Source organism: Opisthocomus hoazin, chromosome 1 (genome assembly GCF_030867145.1).
Source record: "Opisthocomus hoazin isolate bOpiHoa1 chromosome 1, bOpiHoa1.hap1, whole genome shotgun sequence".
Taxonomy (NCBI): Eukaryota; Metazoa; Chordata; class Aves; order Opisthocomiformes; family Opisthocomidae; genus Opisthocomus; species Opisthocomus hoazin.
In genome coordinates this window covers 141,801,161-141,818,668 of record NC_134414.1, presented here as the reverse complement: position 1 = coordinate 141,818,668, position 17,508 = coordinate 141,801,161, and the positions used below count along the sequence as shown (strand labels likewise).

Below are 17,508 nucleotides of genomic sequence, written 5' to 3'. Positions count from 1 at the left end.
GGGAAAGAATTAGATTGCCAAATTTCAGCTAAATGCGCATTTTAATGACTTGGCTAAAACGAACATTTATGAAGGAAACCCTGACAGACAACGAATAAAAGGATCTATTCAACACACATAAACAGTTCCCATTTCATTTGATAACCAGCCTGTTAACACACAGGCTGTTACCTAATCAACAAGGGCAAGCGTTTGGGGGAAAAAGAGCCAGCACAAAAGGCAAAAAACCCACTTCTCAAATCTTTCATCTTCATTAGGCTTGCTTTGTTCTTTGTTAATGTCATACTGATTAGCTTTCAATAAATCTAAAGGACTTTTGCACAATATCAAGGGCTTCCATGGTATTCAAAGGACTTTTGCCATCTTATTAACCTGCTGGAGAAAGACTGGCTACAAGTCTACCTCAATAAACCCCATTCAACACTGCCACCTGGCACAAAGCTCCTGATAATCATCATCTGAGGAAAGTTTTAAAATCTTCAAAGGCCTTTTCTTTCAGGATTGTATTTTGTTGCCGGTTTGCTTACAAGCTGTGTCTTAGCAGAACAGGCAAGTTTCCAGGGAGCACTGGGAGAGCTGAATCTTTCTGTCTGCTTCAGGCCCCCCACACGGCACAAGCAGGGTGAAGCAGGCAGGGACAGCTGTCCCAGCACGGGGGAACTACTTCCTAGTCAAAAACTGGGATGAGAATCAGCTCTGACACCTCCCTGACCCAATTATTCACCCTCATCACAGGAGGAAAGGACAGGCTATCTTGACAGCATTTTTAGCTGCTGTGTAAGCAATGGCAGGCCAGTGCTTTGGCATGCCTAAATCACCCTCGATTTAAAGACCTCACACCAGCAGAATAAGCTGGAGCTGCCACAACATGCAACTCTACGTTAGGCCAGGAGAGACTGGGGACTGGGAAATCCCTTTGCTTCTACCGTGATCAGGAGTAGAGCACCTGACCATCCACCGATGCCCGGTGCTCAGTCCCACACAGCCATATCCCATTCTGCAGGGGAAGCCAAAAGAAAGAAGAATGTCTAAGAGATCCTTTAGTCTCATCTGAATGCTGGGCCATAACTTCAGCATGAGCTCCAGTGGCTCCACGTCAACATGTGCTATATGAAAAAGCATCCTCATCTCTTCCAGGATTGTGTTCTAAACATTAATATTCCATATGCCTTTCAGTGGTATGGTCCCAGAAATAATGAGGGATGAATTAGACATTACTGAAATTCCTACCATTAAAAAAAAAAACCACACACACACAAAAAACCCAACAGTAAAAACCAGACAGGCAAAGCCCTCTAAACTTCCATCAAGCTTCAAAAATAAAGAAAAAGAGGCACAAATATAACTGAACGAAAGCTCCTCAAGTAATCTTGAAATAATAAGCAAAAAAAAAAAATGCACTAAAGAACAGACCACATGTCTACATTTGCTGTTTTGGAACACATCAAAAATGCAATACCAGCAGCTGTTGTATTTTTAATAACAGAAGCAGGTCTTATAATGACTAAATGAAAATAAATGCTGTGTTAATGGCTTCACACTTCCTTTCTCCCAAAGCTCATACGTATACAGAGCTCAAACGCAGCCAGCTGCAGACAGGACTGAAAAAGCTTAGCTGAACACAGGCTCGCAGTTCACTACTGCAAAACCAGTTGCTGGGGGAAAAAATCCTTCCTCCAGGATCCAGATTTCTGAAGGTATTTGCACACCGACAGAGGCAAGTGTTATGCCCAACTGCCACCAAAGTCAAGACAAGTCAGGTCACAAAATTTAGCTGCATTCTCAAGACTCTTAAAAACCTTGGAAAACCTAGTTCTGGGTTTTCCTAAACGGACAGCTTCTAACCCTGTCACTTTAAAAAGCCACATCCAAGTCTGCGGAACAGGTCAGACTGGCTCTGTAAATCAGTAATCCATCCTCCTCCTCCTCCAGTCTCTGGATCTCTTCCATCTCTTCCGGCATAGCTGTAAATTATCCTTCACTCCTTATAGAGCTTTACAACAAAACCACAGTCCTCCTATGTGAAAAACAGAAATAAGGCTTACGGTGCTGAGTTCACCCTGTCACCTTGGCAAGCCCTCTTTCTTACAAGAACCTTTAATCACTGCGCCCAATAGATAGAAACTACTCAGAATGCTGTATTAACATTTAACAAAGAGACTGGAAATAAAACGACTCATATGGAAGATTTTGAAGCAATCTCCTGGTAAGGTAGTCCAGCAGTATCGACAAATTAAAGGTGTGAGGAGATGCGTGAAGGCCTTGGTGGATGCTGCCATCTCCTGGTACCTTCTCCAGTTTGCAAACTGTTATCCTCGAGCAAAAGGTACCTGCATATCATAAACAAGACCATTTTTATCCAGTTATTTGCCTTCCTGTTACTAAAGGCAGAAGGAACCACAGAGCATTTACCACTACGCTTTCCTGCTCTGCATCAGCTATATGATCAGTGGATGAGTAACTTTTTCTGAAAACGCTTGCTTCCATGTCACCCCAAAAAATACCACTTGCAAACAGTGGTCTCTTTTTGCTTCCTGAACACAAATGATCTCTGTCAGTAGTCCAGTTTACAAAAACTGGATATCAAAAGGCCTAAATTATGGCCTTCAAGTGTTCAATCTCCATTGCCTTAATCCTATGCAGCACTCCATTTTCCACAGCAGTTTCAGAAGGTGAAAGAAAAATACGTCCATAAAACTACAGAGAACTTTTCTCTAGGCCTCCAAGGGCTTAATCCTGGTTTATAGCCTCAAGTTTAAGAACTGATTTCCCTTTTACATTTTGTTTTTACCACAGCTAATGCTGAGGATACTATTACTCTTACAAATTACGTAATCTTTCTTAAAATCTCATAAAATGCTTTGTTTTCTGTTCTTGTGGCAGCAAGTTCCACTTCTTTACCATGTCCTATTCAGAAGGCAGAAGAGGACTATCTTCTATTAATATCAACTTGAACATGCACTCAGCTATCTTCACCAAGACCCAAATCAAATGATTATTACAACAAAATTAAATTGATTATGAAGAGTATGGGTCTGTCCACCTAGATAAACACATATAATAACAATATGTATCATACGGCAGGATAATATTTTTAATAATGAGACATAACAGAAATTTATTCAAAAGGATGTAAACCAAGATTAACAGCAGTTCTCAATTTAAAATGAATCATGTAGATAAGCTTCTCTGAAAGTAACTTGGGCAATTTTGACAGAAAAGTAGAGTGAGATAATATGGGAAGAAATTATTCAGGAAAGATGAGAGAAATATGAGTAACTTTTACTCGCCATTGATCCAAGGGTTCTCAGCAAGTGATTTAACACCACCACAATGTGAAATGCAGCTGACGGCCCCACAAGGCAAGACCTTTGACACTGGCTTCAGCAGTTCCTGTTAACCTACCCCAACCACCTGTGCCCCCATGCCTTAGCTCAGTGACCTGGTTTACAGCCCAGACTATTCGCTCTTCCTCACACCCTGGAGTCTGTGCCAACACCGCCTCAGGGACAGCACATGGTGTCACGGAACCATAATCAAATACCTGCAGAAACACGACATTTCTGCAAGCCTACATTGCCACTGAAGTGCTCTTACAGCTGCACTACAGCCTTGGTGAGCTGGGCTCGACTTCCTGTTCAGTTTAGAATACTCATATAATGGTCATTTCGTCTCACGTGCATGTAACCCCACACTGCTCAGGCCAACTGACTTCAATCATTCCTACCTTCAAAAGAAACTCCATTGAGCATCTAGGGCTAAAATAACCCCAAAGTTGGAAGTATGTTTCATGTGGGATTTTAACAAAAGAGTTTAGAACAAAACTCTGATCAGAGTTGCTCCATTTTACAGCTTAAACCCCGCACTTTCAGTCTTGCAGAAAGAAGAAAGTGAACCCAGTAAGAAAGCCAGAGTTTTCCAGTGGGACATGCACCAGGGATGCACATCAGATTGTTACTTCTGCCCAAAGCAGCGAGCTAGTGGACAGCTTTACATCTGTGACTTGCCCATCACCAGAATATATGCTAAAGAGCTCGCCACCCCAATTATCCTGTACAAGCCACCTGTGAAGTATATTCACACGTAGAAGTTAAAAGTGGCTGTTGTGGAGGCTTCAGTCCTACAATGGTCAAAGTCGACTGGGGGTGGCTGCACAAGTGCAAACTGTTAGAGGCAGTCCAAACCCAGCAGCTCAGTACCCGAGACACCCTTGACCCCTGAGCACGTAAATGCTCATGTTTCACTGACTTCAAAGGCAAGGCTGTCCCCAAGATCTTTACTGAATGACAGCCTTTATATAAGCAACAATTTGGTTTAATGAATGAAGCACACTACAAATCAGAAGAAGTACATTTTGGTTCTGCTATTACCTCTTGACCTCATTGCTTCAACCTATTGCATCAGCCAGCCTGTTCTCACCCTTCTCTTTCATCTAGAAGAACTTCAGGGAACAGATTACCTTGTGGAGCAACACCAGTACTCTATGCATCACCTTGGAAGACACAGTAATAATCTGAATCTTTATCTACAGCCACAGTTTTATAGAATCACAGAAGGCACACATTAAGGCTGCCATCTTACCTGCATTACTTTAATTCATTTAGTATAGTATAGTTAATTCAATGTTAAAGACAATTACCTCACCAGATTTGCTGCCATATCTTGGCCACGGTATCTGGTAACTCAAGTTCAATGAAGTAAAACAGAATTATCACAGATTTCTCCTTACAAATTCTGCACTGCGATTATGTACGTGTTCACAGCGTTTCACAAGCAATGTACTGTGGTTTATCACTGTCTACTGCAATATCTGAGAATAGCATGTGATTTGATATTTGCATATCTATTTTGTGATTGTTTTAGCAACATCTATCTCATCTGAGAAGTCTACTATGAAATGTCAGACTTACCCTGCATTTCTTGTGCGTGCATATATGTATGCATGGGCACACATATTTCTGTTTAACATTCTCATACAGCAAGTGTCAACAGTTTGGTACAGATTATCCAGTTTAGAAATCACAGAACTGGAGCTGCTCTACACATGCAGAACAATATTAAAGGTGCATGTTTTAGTTTAGCGCAATCAAGAAGCTGATATTCAGTTCAAAGAGACATTTATTCTGGTGATTAGAATATTGAAAAGGTTAGGTGTGTTCATGAGAAAGGCACAGCTGTGTGGTCCCAACCTGCAGCATTTGAAAGGCTGTTCGAGCAAACTGCAGATCACTCCCACGCACAGATAGATTTGGGTGCATTCTCCATGTGGTACGTGCACTGAAAAGACTTTAAAAAAATAATTGGGAAAGTCTTTGTTACTTTGAAGCATTCCATTTTCACCTAACCTTACAGCCTCTCTTTATAAATATAAAACTTCAAAATAACTTGGGTCATTTTGCTGTAACCAGGGGTAAAAAAAGAATCTACTACAGAACTTTTTCTCAAAGACTGCTGACTGTGTGAAGATGAGAATAAAACTCAGCAGCCTGGATCTTAGCTGGCGGCTTAGTGTCTAAATCTCCTGCTAAGGATCTAGCTCAGCTCTTTCAGGTGAAATCAAGCCCTTCTGACACTAACAGCAGAACTCCCACTGTCTCCAAAGAGGACAAATTCTCTTACCAATTTTTCAGCTGAGTATTTGGTTCCACTTTTTTATGATCTCAATGTTTTGGAAATGTCTGAGTCAGTGGCTTCAGGTTTCCAAATGCCGGACATGTCGGACACATTACAACCTATCCAGATTTCTGATATCTCAAGTTTTACCACTAAATGTGAAACCCTTTCTTTAGCACACCCCTCCTGTGCCTTAAGTAATTGTGTGAGAGCATACGTGCATCTGATGTGTCAGATCATGTCCCCAGCATGTGCATAGTAGCAGGGGAATGACAGCTATGTATAATTAGCAGCTATGTATAATTAGCAAATGTCTTCCACTGGGTCTTAGCACTCCTTTAGTGAGTCTTGCAGGGTGGCTCACCTTCAGCACATAGTCTGGTAGTAGGGTCTAGGTTGCTCTATAGTATTGGTAAGTCTTAAGGAACTTCAAAGCATATTAATGAAAATTAGTCTAAGTAATGCCAAGTGGAAAGAGCATTAAAGGAAATCATACTACTTGAGACTGTGTCAGAAGTCAGAGGTATTAGAGGACCCCAAGTCTTTGAAAGCTAACAAAAGCCAGATGACTGTGATTCTTAGGAACATGAAATTTAGGACTCACACATCCTGACTTCATTCTCTCAAGTTTACAAAAATTAGATTTGCAACTACTCAACTACATGTTTTGTTCACTGAACAACTGTATTGCCTCTGCTTACTTACTGTAGTACTGAAACACCTTTAAGTTTACTAGTTTTAAATTCCTGAATTCTCTGGGGCAAGTGTCTTGAATTTTCTTAGTCCCCAGATCATCCCCTGGCCTTTACAAGCTGCAGTGGCATCACTTCACTACATGCCTCAGACCCACTGAGTCACAAATCCGGCTGACCAGTTACATCTGGCACAGGAAGCCTCAGAGAAAAAGAGCAGGCACGGCACTGCTCACACAACGTACAAGCCTTGTACTTTCGGAGGAGCAAAAGGAGATACTCAGGTGAAGGACACTTCTGCTCACTGTCTGAGACTTGACCCATGCAAGATTCCACTGCAGATGTCTCCATGGTACAAATCAAGCTGATTTACAGAAGGATGAAGTAAGGAAAAGATGGTTAGCTATAAACAGTGATTAATACTAACTTACAATAGCGCAAACTGTGACAGAAGTTATATCACTAGCCAACAACAGAATGATTAAAATACTCATGAATCTTGTTTATGTGTTTGTACTTATTAATTTACTGTAGATATCTTTATCATGGAAGCTTAAACAACACCAGGCCATGGCAATGTGTGATGCTGTTGATAATCCACCCCATGAGTAATCTTCCTGTGCTGCAATAGCACAGACAAGTGTTCAGTAAGCTTTGCCCAATTGATTTAAAGTTAGTTCACGCACATTAGGTGTCTGCCTGCCTGTTGATAAATCTTTGATGTGTATCTCTGGATGGCATGTTGTGCCTGACATGTGAACTGTGTAAAATACAGTTCACAGGTTTTTACTACAGTGGTACCTTCAATATCTCCACCAGCCAGCATTTTACACTTCACAGATACAGCAGCTAATGCTGCTCTCCAGTCACTGCGTATCACCTCTGTTCAACCCAAGTGCTCTCCCAGCTCTGCTGTGCCAACTGTACGCTCCGTATTACGAGCCTTCCTGATGGTATTTCCTTCCCAGAGGTAGAAAGGACCTAAGCTCAGGCTCAACATTCAGTGTAGCGTGACACTTCTTCACCTGAAGATTTTTCTCCTGAAAACCGCTGAGCAGGTGAGGTATGGCGGAAGGAAGCCCATCAGAGTGCTTTACGCCTTTCCCGACTCTCCATCAGCCTAGCTAGTCTGAATAAAATTATTCTGCTAGGAGTGTCTCTCACTGTAAGCTGAGAGGAAAAAGGTGGGAGAGTCTTTTAGGTGGGAGTACTGGTTGCCACTTGAAAATTAGCTATTACTAGCCAATATTAACTACACAATAAAGCCAGCTGGCTTCAGCCAAGCCAAAGCATTGCTGCAGTATGGAGGCAGCAGCGCAGAGCAGTTAAGGCGTGTTGGCCCGCTGCCTTTAAAGAGACGATGTTCTTCGCCACTCAGGCCTCTCAGGCTTCTAACTTACACTGTGAGCTACTGCTAAAACCAATTAAAAGATCCAAACTACATTCAGTCTTATCTGGAAAATCTTATCAGTATCTGTCCTGGTAGTCCACTGCTTATGTTTTGACACTGGTTTTGACATAATTAGAAATAACTAAAGGTTTGATAGCTCCTGTTTGCTCTTACTCTGAAATCAGTGCAGGCTGTGACAGGAGCTGGAAAGTGAAAGCAGCATCCTGGGAATACTAAGGACTTGTCTCCATATGGAGGTTGTGCTGCTGCAAACATAACTCAATCCAGTCAGAGTAAGTATTTTTTCAGGGATTCCCTAACATACAGTGATTTATAGCTGGCTCTTGTAGTTGTAAATTTTCACACTCATGCTTGCAAGCATAAGTCTAAGAGGCAATCCTGCACTGACTTAACTAAATCAGTAGGAGAAAAAAAACCCTACTTTTCATTCCATTGATACAACTTGGACACAGATCAGTTCTAATATGGATTCAATATGACTTAAAAAGTTCATGGCTTCTTGCAACCAGGGAAAAATCCAAGGTTCTCCGATTTCATAAACTTGGTTTTATCTGCTATTGTCCAGCTTGTCAAGAGCCCTATTTTACTTTTAAAGACAATTATGGGTCTTTTAAAAGGTATTAAGCTGCTCTTTTGGGGAGACAACAACACTATTTTGCCTTAACATAAACTACCAGATAACAATCAGACAAGTTGCAAGAACATCCTCCTCCTGGATCTTCTGTTCCACCGAAAGGGGCAAGATTTCCTCTGACCTTTCTCTACCCAGGGGTTTGGTTTTTTTTTTTAGTCAAAAGACAAGAATGCAACTGCAGAACACTACAACCTGCTATAATCACAATGCACTGTCATGACACCAATGGTCATGACAAGTTTGTTCTTCCCCAAGTTTCTACAGAACACAGAGATGACTGAAACTTTTCAAGAAGTCTAGAGCCTGCAGTGAAAAACAAGGACTGACAACTCCTGAATTAGAGCAGTTTAGACTATCTGTTCTAGTGCCTGCACACAGACTTCTCTGATGAAGCTCAATGATTACCTGCATTCAGTTCCACTCTAAAAGCTTTAATCTGTATATGGCCGCCTGAGCCAGCAAAGAACATTTGACTGATCACAACACTACTCAAAAAATCAAGGGCAAACAAGAGCAGAGAGATAAATGAATCCAAGGATTTTCAGCGTAAATATGGTGGCTATTTAACAGTGGTGTCTGTCCTGCTGCCATGACAACAAACAGCAGATTCAAGACTCAACAGCGCAGTTGAAATTAAGGTTAATATTGCCTTGAACTCACCTACTAGTGTCCTGTAGTTCAGAAAATTTTCCTTGCAATCTCTGCATACAGCAATACAGCAAGACACAGCAGTGCATATCTAGTTCTCCCCATTCAGACCTGATGTGAGATTTTTTCAGACCTACATCACGGACCCACCTACTATGGTATCTCTGAATTAGCAGGACATGTATAGTACTCAGTTAGGCAGCATACAACCACTTGTTTAATTGACATTCTTACCTCTGCAGCTAAGTAGTTCCCAGTTGCCAAATGCTTAAATCTAAACAAGCTATTCCACTGTCCTGCCCCTCCCCGGCAAGGGTCATGATGGACAACCTAAAAAGAAGAAGTACAGATTTTAATCGTGCTCCTCAATATCATACTTAGATCACTGACATTTCTTACAGCTCATTCCAAATAAAAATATGTAAACTGCATAATTACAAATAGTCTACCACAGAGAGGAATTCTGTGCTCACAGTAAACTCACCATAGAGAACAACTACTGACATTTATTTTTTGCCAGGTGCCAGGAAATACTCCTATTACTTTCAATGTTTTCATTAATCTACTTCCTGCAAACATGATGAGCCAAATTTTGCTTTAAAGTGTCATAGTGTGAATCTGGAGTTCAAGAAAGCAAGTGGAGCTGCTCTACACTTATACAGACACTACTTAAAAGGAAAACTCAAATCCTCCTACATTGCTTCACCACTTGTACCAGCTCTATTTTTGACAACACTAGGGGCTTCTGATAAATTTTCTTTCAAGTGATAAAATATCCCCATATCATTTGAAATATCCCAGGTTATTTCTTTTTCCCCTTGACTGAGCTGTAGGTCATTTGCTACCTTCAAACCTAGCAGTGCCTGACTCTCTTAGGCAGTAATCTCAAATAACCAGAAGTGCAATATACTCTATTCCATATGGTCCTTACTCAGACAAAAATTAACCGCTGCCATGAACGAGGAGCTCTGTTGCAAATGCACAAAGTTTGTCCAGCACATAAGAAGTTTTGAGTATAGAAGTTACAATACTGTAACAGCAAGGGTTTGAAACGTACCCAATTCCAACGTTCCTCAGTTAAACAAAAATATATTTGCTAGTCACCTTCTCAAAATCACCCCCATTCAGCAACAACACCTTTATTCAGCCTAACTTTAAAGAGATATTTATGTGCCCCGCTGCAGAAGAGTGAACTCGATCACATTTGTGAGATTTCTTGTAAGTCATGAATTTCAATTTTCTATATTGCACATGAAGTCAAATATAAACACTCCGAACTCAGGACACACGAGTGTCATTCAATTGGCTTTGATGAAATCACACCATTTACGTCAAGTCTGAATTTGACTCTTCGTCATTTTAATGCAGGTAAATACAGTGAGAAAACATCCTCTCTCCACATATGCACAGCACTAAAGCATCTCTTCAGTGTTCACCCTACACAAACCGCTTCATAAAATAATAATCGTTACGCGGAGGTGTATGATGATATCAAGAGGCTATGAATGATTCACATTGTGGTAAATTATTTCAGTGAACCCTGTCCTTCAGGTCCTAAAATATTTATAAAAAGAAAAAAATACCTCTATTTCCCACAGTGCTTTAGAACTTGTTGCAGAAGTGGCTGACTGACGTAATGTAGTACGAAGGAAAATGTGTTGTTTCTTCTCATATTCGTCACAGGTCAGAAACTTCTCTTGCTCTGCATGAAACAGCCTAACAACATCTCCCTGAAGTAACAGCAAAAAGAAGCATCATTAAGTGGTGGAAAAAGCCGCTAGACTCATCCTCTTTATCTGTACTAGCTCCAGTGATGTCAACATAGCTGATGAGAAGGAAACATTTCTGGTTTACGATTGCTGGAGCAGGTACCAAGTGCAGAGCACACAATCCCAGCACTGAGTCTGGAAATCAAATGAGATCATTCAGTCCTGCAGGAGACCCATGCACTGCTGTGAAAACAGAACTTCTTCCACAGCACTGCAATGAACATTAACCTAAAAGTGATTTTTAATTGCTAAATAGATATTTTTATTTCTAATCTCTCTCAGTATTCAGGGAAAGTGAACAGACTTTTCCAACACTGTATTATCTCATCTCTTCTACTCTGCAAACAAAACAAATACCCCCTCTCTGTTTCTTATTCTGGCATCATTTTTGCTTCCTTCTGTCTCTCCCCAAGGCCTGAAACACTATACCCAAATGGGTCTACACACATATACCACTTTCACTTTCAAATTCTTCCTCAAAAAATGCCAGTACTGTGATACCTACTGAAAAATACCCAGTTGATAATAACTTATTAAGGTACATGTGAGGACAGATGAAATTTATTTCTTTAAAATTAAATTTTAAATGATCTCAGGGGGTCATCTGGAGACATGAAGCTATGCAATCCCTCAGCATTTAAAGCTACACTGTCTTATTACACCTATTGTCATCTTCCATGACTCACTCCCTTCTGTAAGCTTGTTACACCTGCTTTTAGCCTCTTGGTATAAACTGCAGTGTCACAGCTATTCTGTACAGAGTCCTTATCATTCTGGGCTTGAACATAATCTTTTCTCATGGATCCTCAGTTGTCTCTGGGAGGGGAAAGGGCCTGGAAGCTAGCACAATACAGACAATTTCACTTAGTAACATAGTAACACAAAGGAAAAACCTTCTGGCTGTTGAAGGACAGTAGTGAGGGGTCCTCAACAGCTCCATAAAGTCCTCATTTCCTTTTTTATTCACCATGTAATATTTCTCTACAGTCAAATACGGAACAATTCTTCAGATTCAACAAACTGTTTAAAAATTATACTTACTCCTTTCAGTACATCATCTCGATAGCTACTGAATTTCATGAACAAAGTTATTTTCCAGCTTGTGTTACAGTTGACAGCATTTACCTTTGAGCAGGGGAAAAAAAATACAAAACAATTACAGTCTTAAGCAGTGTTCTTTTCTTTTTGAGATATTCTATTCTACTCTGAAAGACGACACCACGTCTAGGGTGGCAGGCGACATGGCTTAGCTACATATTTGTACAGCTCCTAATAGGGGTCCTGAAGCTGTCAAGTGTTAATAATCATGACATTGATATTGGAGAAGTTCCAGCGGGCAAAATGCTTCTCTGTCTGTTGACAGCCTACCAAAGATGACCTAAAGAGCTGCTGGAACAGGACTTACTCTTACATCAGTAAGAGTTTCAGATACTCAAGCAAACCTCACAAAGCTTTCGGTGCCAGGCAGAACTGCGCCAAGAATAAGTATATTTCATCTTGGTTTTCTGACGCTAAGCTGGAACAAATGTTTAATATTAGCATCTGGCCCATGATGAGCTTATGGTGCTTTTTAGTTACCAGTAAAGAACATCATACAATACATCTCACATCAGCAGTTACCCCTCCCTCCTCCACTGAACTCACCTCTTTGCAGCCAGGGTTATCTAGAAGCTCAATATTGCTGGCATGTAGAGGCTGCCCGGCATTGACTGGCATGAGAACAACTTTATCTCCCACAACAACCTGGAAGTCAGAAATAAAATGCAACTCAGACCTATGTAATTATCCAATAAAATGAACTAATGTTACATTTTTAGAAAATTACTCAAATGCATGCTCAAGGAATGGCACTCAGTGAATTTAATGGCAGACAATTCACACACCAGCTCTGTTCACCAGTGTCCCTGCAATTGCTTGGGTTCAAGATTTCACACTAATGAACCCTCGCATTCTCAGTAAGCATGTCACCTGGTTCAGCAGAAACTCGAGATGAAGAAATAGGTACAAACCTATGAATTCCAAGAGCAGTTCAGTTCAACTAAAAGTTACATCAACTACTCTTTATCCCATACATACTGCCAGCCAAAAGGCAGAGGAAAGCTTAGAAAATAATCTGTAGTCAGACAGCAAGACTCTTCCCTTCCTTGCTGTCAGCCAGCCTTCTCCCATCAATGTGTCTTTCACTTCACAAAAGCCTTAAAAATTTGCCTGTGACTTCTTTAGCCCAGTGACTCCACAGCTCTGTGGACCGTCTTCTGGCAAATGTCATGACAGGCTCAGAAGTTCTGCGATTTAGACTGCATGACTGCAATCTGGAAAGGAACATAAATCACCAGAAATTTGGAGAGAGGCGAACACACTCCATTCCCTCTGCTGTTACTCCCTAAATGGGAGCTCAGCACAGGTAGCAGATGCATCAGCTGAGAGACCACCACTCTACAAGAGGAATTCCTAGCTGACTGCCTGCAAGCAAATTCCATGCCCTTGCAATTCTTTACCTATACAGACAGGGAAAAACAATATATTGAAGTGCCTTTGACCTAAAATGTAAGTGCTTGAGACATGCATATGGAGAATTCAATTCACACCTGGGAGGGAGGGGGGGGAAATAATTAAAAAAAAAAAAACACCACAGAATCCACATAGATTGGTTGGCAGTGGGTCCTGATGTGGTTATGTTGTTCACGGCAATTTTAAGCACACACACACACACGAAGACAAATGGCTACATGTGATTTTTGCTATATGAAATGCTGTGCAAGCCATGCTTTCTTTTGGAACGCAAATAAACAAAAATGCTTTCTGCATTCATCAGCATATTTCTTATGAAAAAGCAGAGCCCAATTCAGCCTCACATAACTTCAACGCAGGTGAATTTGGCCCACTTATTGCAGAGGTGAAAAACAAGGTGGCCTGTTCTTTATCAACACAGCTGAAATAAGCAGTAGCAAAAGACAGTGTCATCATGCTCACACTACATGTAGAAATCCCATTTGATTCAAGTAATGAGAAAAAGTTCACTAACGAAACCAAAATAATGACAAGATGCCTTTAAGGTACATTACTTTTGCAATACATTCCTGCATGCCATGCTTCACACAGACATTACTTACAGCCCACTTTAAGAAGTTATGACCAGACAATTCATTAATCAAAAAACCATCAGGCTTGCACCCTGCAAAGTGGAATCAGGACTTCAAAACTATTGCAAGTACACCAGGACTATAACAACTTAATTAGTAAGAGAGCACATCACAGAGCATCTTATTTAAAAACAAAAAGAAAGGAGGGGCAGAGGGAAGGTATCTTTGAATGGAAGCCTGTGACTACCATGAAAGTAACCAGAAGAAAGGAGACATACACAGCTGGCCTGCTGTAGGCACACATCTGGGCAGGAACTGTTATGTGGGGTCATGTTTTCTGTCTCAGCCTCCTACCCTGCTCCAAGCCCACACCAGTAACCTGGCCTCAATGCTGGCCAGCTCTGCAAGCTGCCACAGAAGCAAAGAAATGTCCCATGTTCTTTTCCTTTCTTATTTTTCCGCTTGCTTCAGACCTCCACAGTTGGTTGGGAAGGAAGGGAGAGAGGCAATTTCATAGCGCTTGTTTCCTGTACACTCTCCACCAGTGATGCAGAAAACAAATGCAAAGTAAAGAGGGAATCCTGTTCTCTTATACATGGCTGCCTTGGGCAAGCTGCAAGTCTGCTCTTTCAGTTCCTCCTGTCCCCTACCCAGCTGATTTCTGGCTGCAAATAATGCCCCAGCATGCCCCAAACACTGGAGGCAGAGCACTCGCATGCCCACACGCCCACATTTCTGCCTGTAGAACCGTACTATATGGAGATACAGTACTTCTTTAGCCTGAAGAAGAGAAGGCTGAGAGGGGACCTTATAAATGCTTCCAAATATCTGAAGGGTGGGTGTCAAGAGGCTGGGGCCAAACTCTTTTCAGTGGTGCCCAGAGACAGGACAAGGGGCAACAGGCACAAACTGAAGCACAGGAAGTTCCAGCTGAACATGAGGAAGAACTTCTTCCCTCTGAGGGTGACAGAGCACTGGAACAGGTTGCCCAGGGAGGTGGTGGAGTCTCCTTCTCTGGAGATATTCAAGACCCGCCTGGACAAGGTCCTGTGCAGCCTGCTGTAGGTGACCCTGTTTTGGCAGGGGGGTTGGACTGGATTATCCACAGAGGTCCCTTCCAGCCCCTACCATTCTGTGATTCTGTAAGATTATAGAAGGCAGAGCAATGTATTCCCAAGGTTTTGCTCTGCAAAATTAAAATGGACACCAACTCTTTCTCCTCTTCCTTAGCTACCCTTGGGCACAGCCAGTCACACTATGCTGTAGACCAGCAGTGCGTAACAGTTTGACAGGACTCTGGGACTTCTTCCTTACATATAGACATGATTTCGTTAAAGTTGCATCAGACACACAGCTTTTGAGGATTTCATTCCTGATTCCTTTGACAAAACTCTTACCCCTTCTGGTCTAGATAAGAAAGTTCCCAAGAATGATTAAATTCATAGTGAAGCCAACAAGAATTCAGCTTTTGAATTCAAGATAAACCTAGAAGGTCCTTCAGTCTTGGATGCAGTGAAGCTCTCTCTGCGCTAGGTAATTTCTAAATTCATGCAATTCTACTTGTCCATGTCCTGGTGGAGAGGGTACATTCAGAGTGGGAACAGCCACAGTCAAAGCTGACCGCATTCTGTCTTCTGGGTGGGGGCCAGCGCTGGCATCACTTAGAGCAATTCTGCCATTGATAAGAATTCAGTAAGCCCACCTGACAGCTACATCTACACCACAATCAAAAAGTAGGAGCAAATACTCTAGTATAGGTGTAGTATATCACAAAGACTGGCATTTACAAAAGGCTATGTTAGCTGTGAAGATGTAGTAGCAGTGATTTCAGTTTGGACTAACTATCCAAGCAGGTTACCGGGCACACCAAAGGGGCTCTGCCACTCCATCTTCACTGCTTTTATGTTGTAACGACATCTGCCAGCGGCACTACTGACACACTTCAAAGATCTGGAGGATTAACAAAATTTTCCCACAGATGGCTGGGCATTCCCCAGCTTCAAGACCACCTCCCTCGGCATGCTGCAAGATCAAGGTTTCAAACCACTAAAATGACAGACAACTGAAAACGCAATCCACAGAGCGCCAATCCCGCTATCAGTGCGCGTTGTGCTATTCAGTCATAGAATCATTAAGGTTGGAAAAGATTCTAAGATCATCAAGTCCAACCACCAACCCAACACCACCATGCCTGCTAAACCATGTCCTGAAGTGCCACATCTACATGTTTTTTGAACACCTCCAGGGATGGGGACTCCACCACCTCCCTGGGCAGCCTGTTCCAATGTCTGACCACTCTTTCAGTAAAGAAATTTTTCCTAATATCCAATCTAAACCTCCCCTGATGCACCTTGAGGCCATTTTCTCTCAAGCTATCGCTAGTTACGTGGGAGAAGAGACCAACACCTGCATCACTACCACTGCCTTTCAGGTAGTTGTAGAGAATAATAAGGTCCCCCCTCAGCATCCTCTTCTCCAGACTAAACAGCCCCAGTTCCTTCAGCTGCTCCTCATCACACTTGGTCTCCAGACCCCTCATCAGCCTCATTGCCCTTTTCTGGACATGCTCCAGCACCTCAATGTCCTTCTTGTAGTGAGGGGCCCAAAACTGAACACAGTACTCCAGGTGCGGCCTCACCAGTGCCGAGTACAGGGGCATGATCACCTCCCTACTCCTGCTGGCCACTGTTCCTGACACAAGCCAGGATGCCGTTGGCCTTCTTGGCCACCCAGGCACACAGTCGAATTGGAACCAGCTCTAGCCTTAATTAGTCACATCTTCCATTGAAGGAGAGCTGGTATATGCTTAATAAAAGTCTGTAAAAAAAATAGTGGCTATGCCAATTACTGTAAATTTTCAGGCATATTTTTTTCATTACTTTCATTGACTTGCATACTGATCAGTCGCTAATGAAGTTAAGCTAAAACTCCTTCAGAAAAATAATTTTTAAAACATTTCACAAGGCTAAACAACTGCGATGACTTACCAGAAAAGTCACACACATTACTTCCTATATCACAGCTTCTCTCAGACTAAACCACCTTCTTTTCTTTTAGGATATATGGGATGTTTAGATCTACCTTGCCTGGGTTATCTGACACAGTAGCAGTCATCCAAGCTGTACTCACTTCTACTGTTCTAAAGACTTCCTAAAATGTGTTTTCTTAGGGAATTTCCTCATTATCACACAGAAACTGAAAATAAAAAACTCTCAAAGTTTCCAAACATAATAAGGGCCTGATATACCAAGCTAACTGCATGCACTGAGAGGTCAGAGGAAGAAAAGTATACCAAAAAAAAATATATATGTAAGTCCTCTAAAAGCTAACCTAGTGAGTGCTTTGTAACATAGAGGTGCTTTGTAGTCCCCCAGAAACTACCCTTTTAATGGGCACATGTCTGGGAGCAACTGACAGGGAAGGAGTGGGTACAAGGCTGGAGCCTCTCGCAGTCTGCGAGAGGGAAATGAAGGATTTCCCCCATCGCTTGCTACCCTCGTCCCCTTACAACAGCTGCCTAGTTTCCGTAACTGTTGAAGGGCTGGAAATCTGCCAGAGCAGTTATGAGAAAGCTACCAAAGGACTGATGTTTAGCTCTGGAAGTTTGCAAAGAAAGTTATCAGATCTGTTTGGGCCTGGTAGAATATAACGGTGAGCT

The 17,508-nt window shown here is 41.9% G+C and overlaps 1 protein-coding gene across 6 annotated transcripts in view; it reads right to left on the bottom strand.

The window, feature by feature from the left end:
- The window catches only part of ITPR2 (inositol 1,4,5-trisphosphate receptor type 2), a 282,946-nt gene that overhangs the window by 219,201 nt on the left and 46,237 nt on the right, over nt 1-17,508 (bottom strand). For all 6 annotated transcript variants that reach the window (XR_012765862.1, XM_075439325.1, XM_075439332.1 and 3 more), the window contains 4 exons: nt 12,412-12,510; nt 11,809-11,892; nt 10,582-10,728; nt 9,233-9,328 (listed from right to left, as the gene is read on the bottom strand). Coding sequence is in view for 5 of the 6 variants with exons in the window: in XM_075439325.1 (XP_075295440.1) it covers nt 9,233-9,328; nt 10,582-10,728; nt 11,809-11,892; nt 12,412-12,510 (426 nt within the window). In the remaining variant the exon portion in view is untranslated. The remainder of the gene's footprint in view (nt 1-9,232; nt 9,329-10,581; nt 10,729-11,808; nt 11,893-12,411; nt 12,511-17,508) is intronic.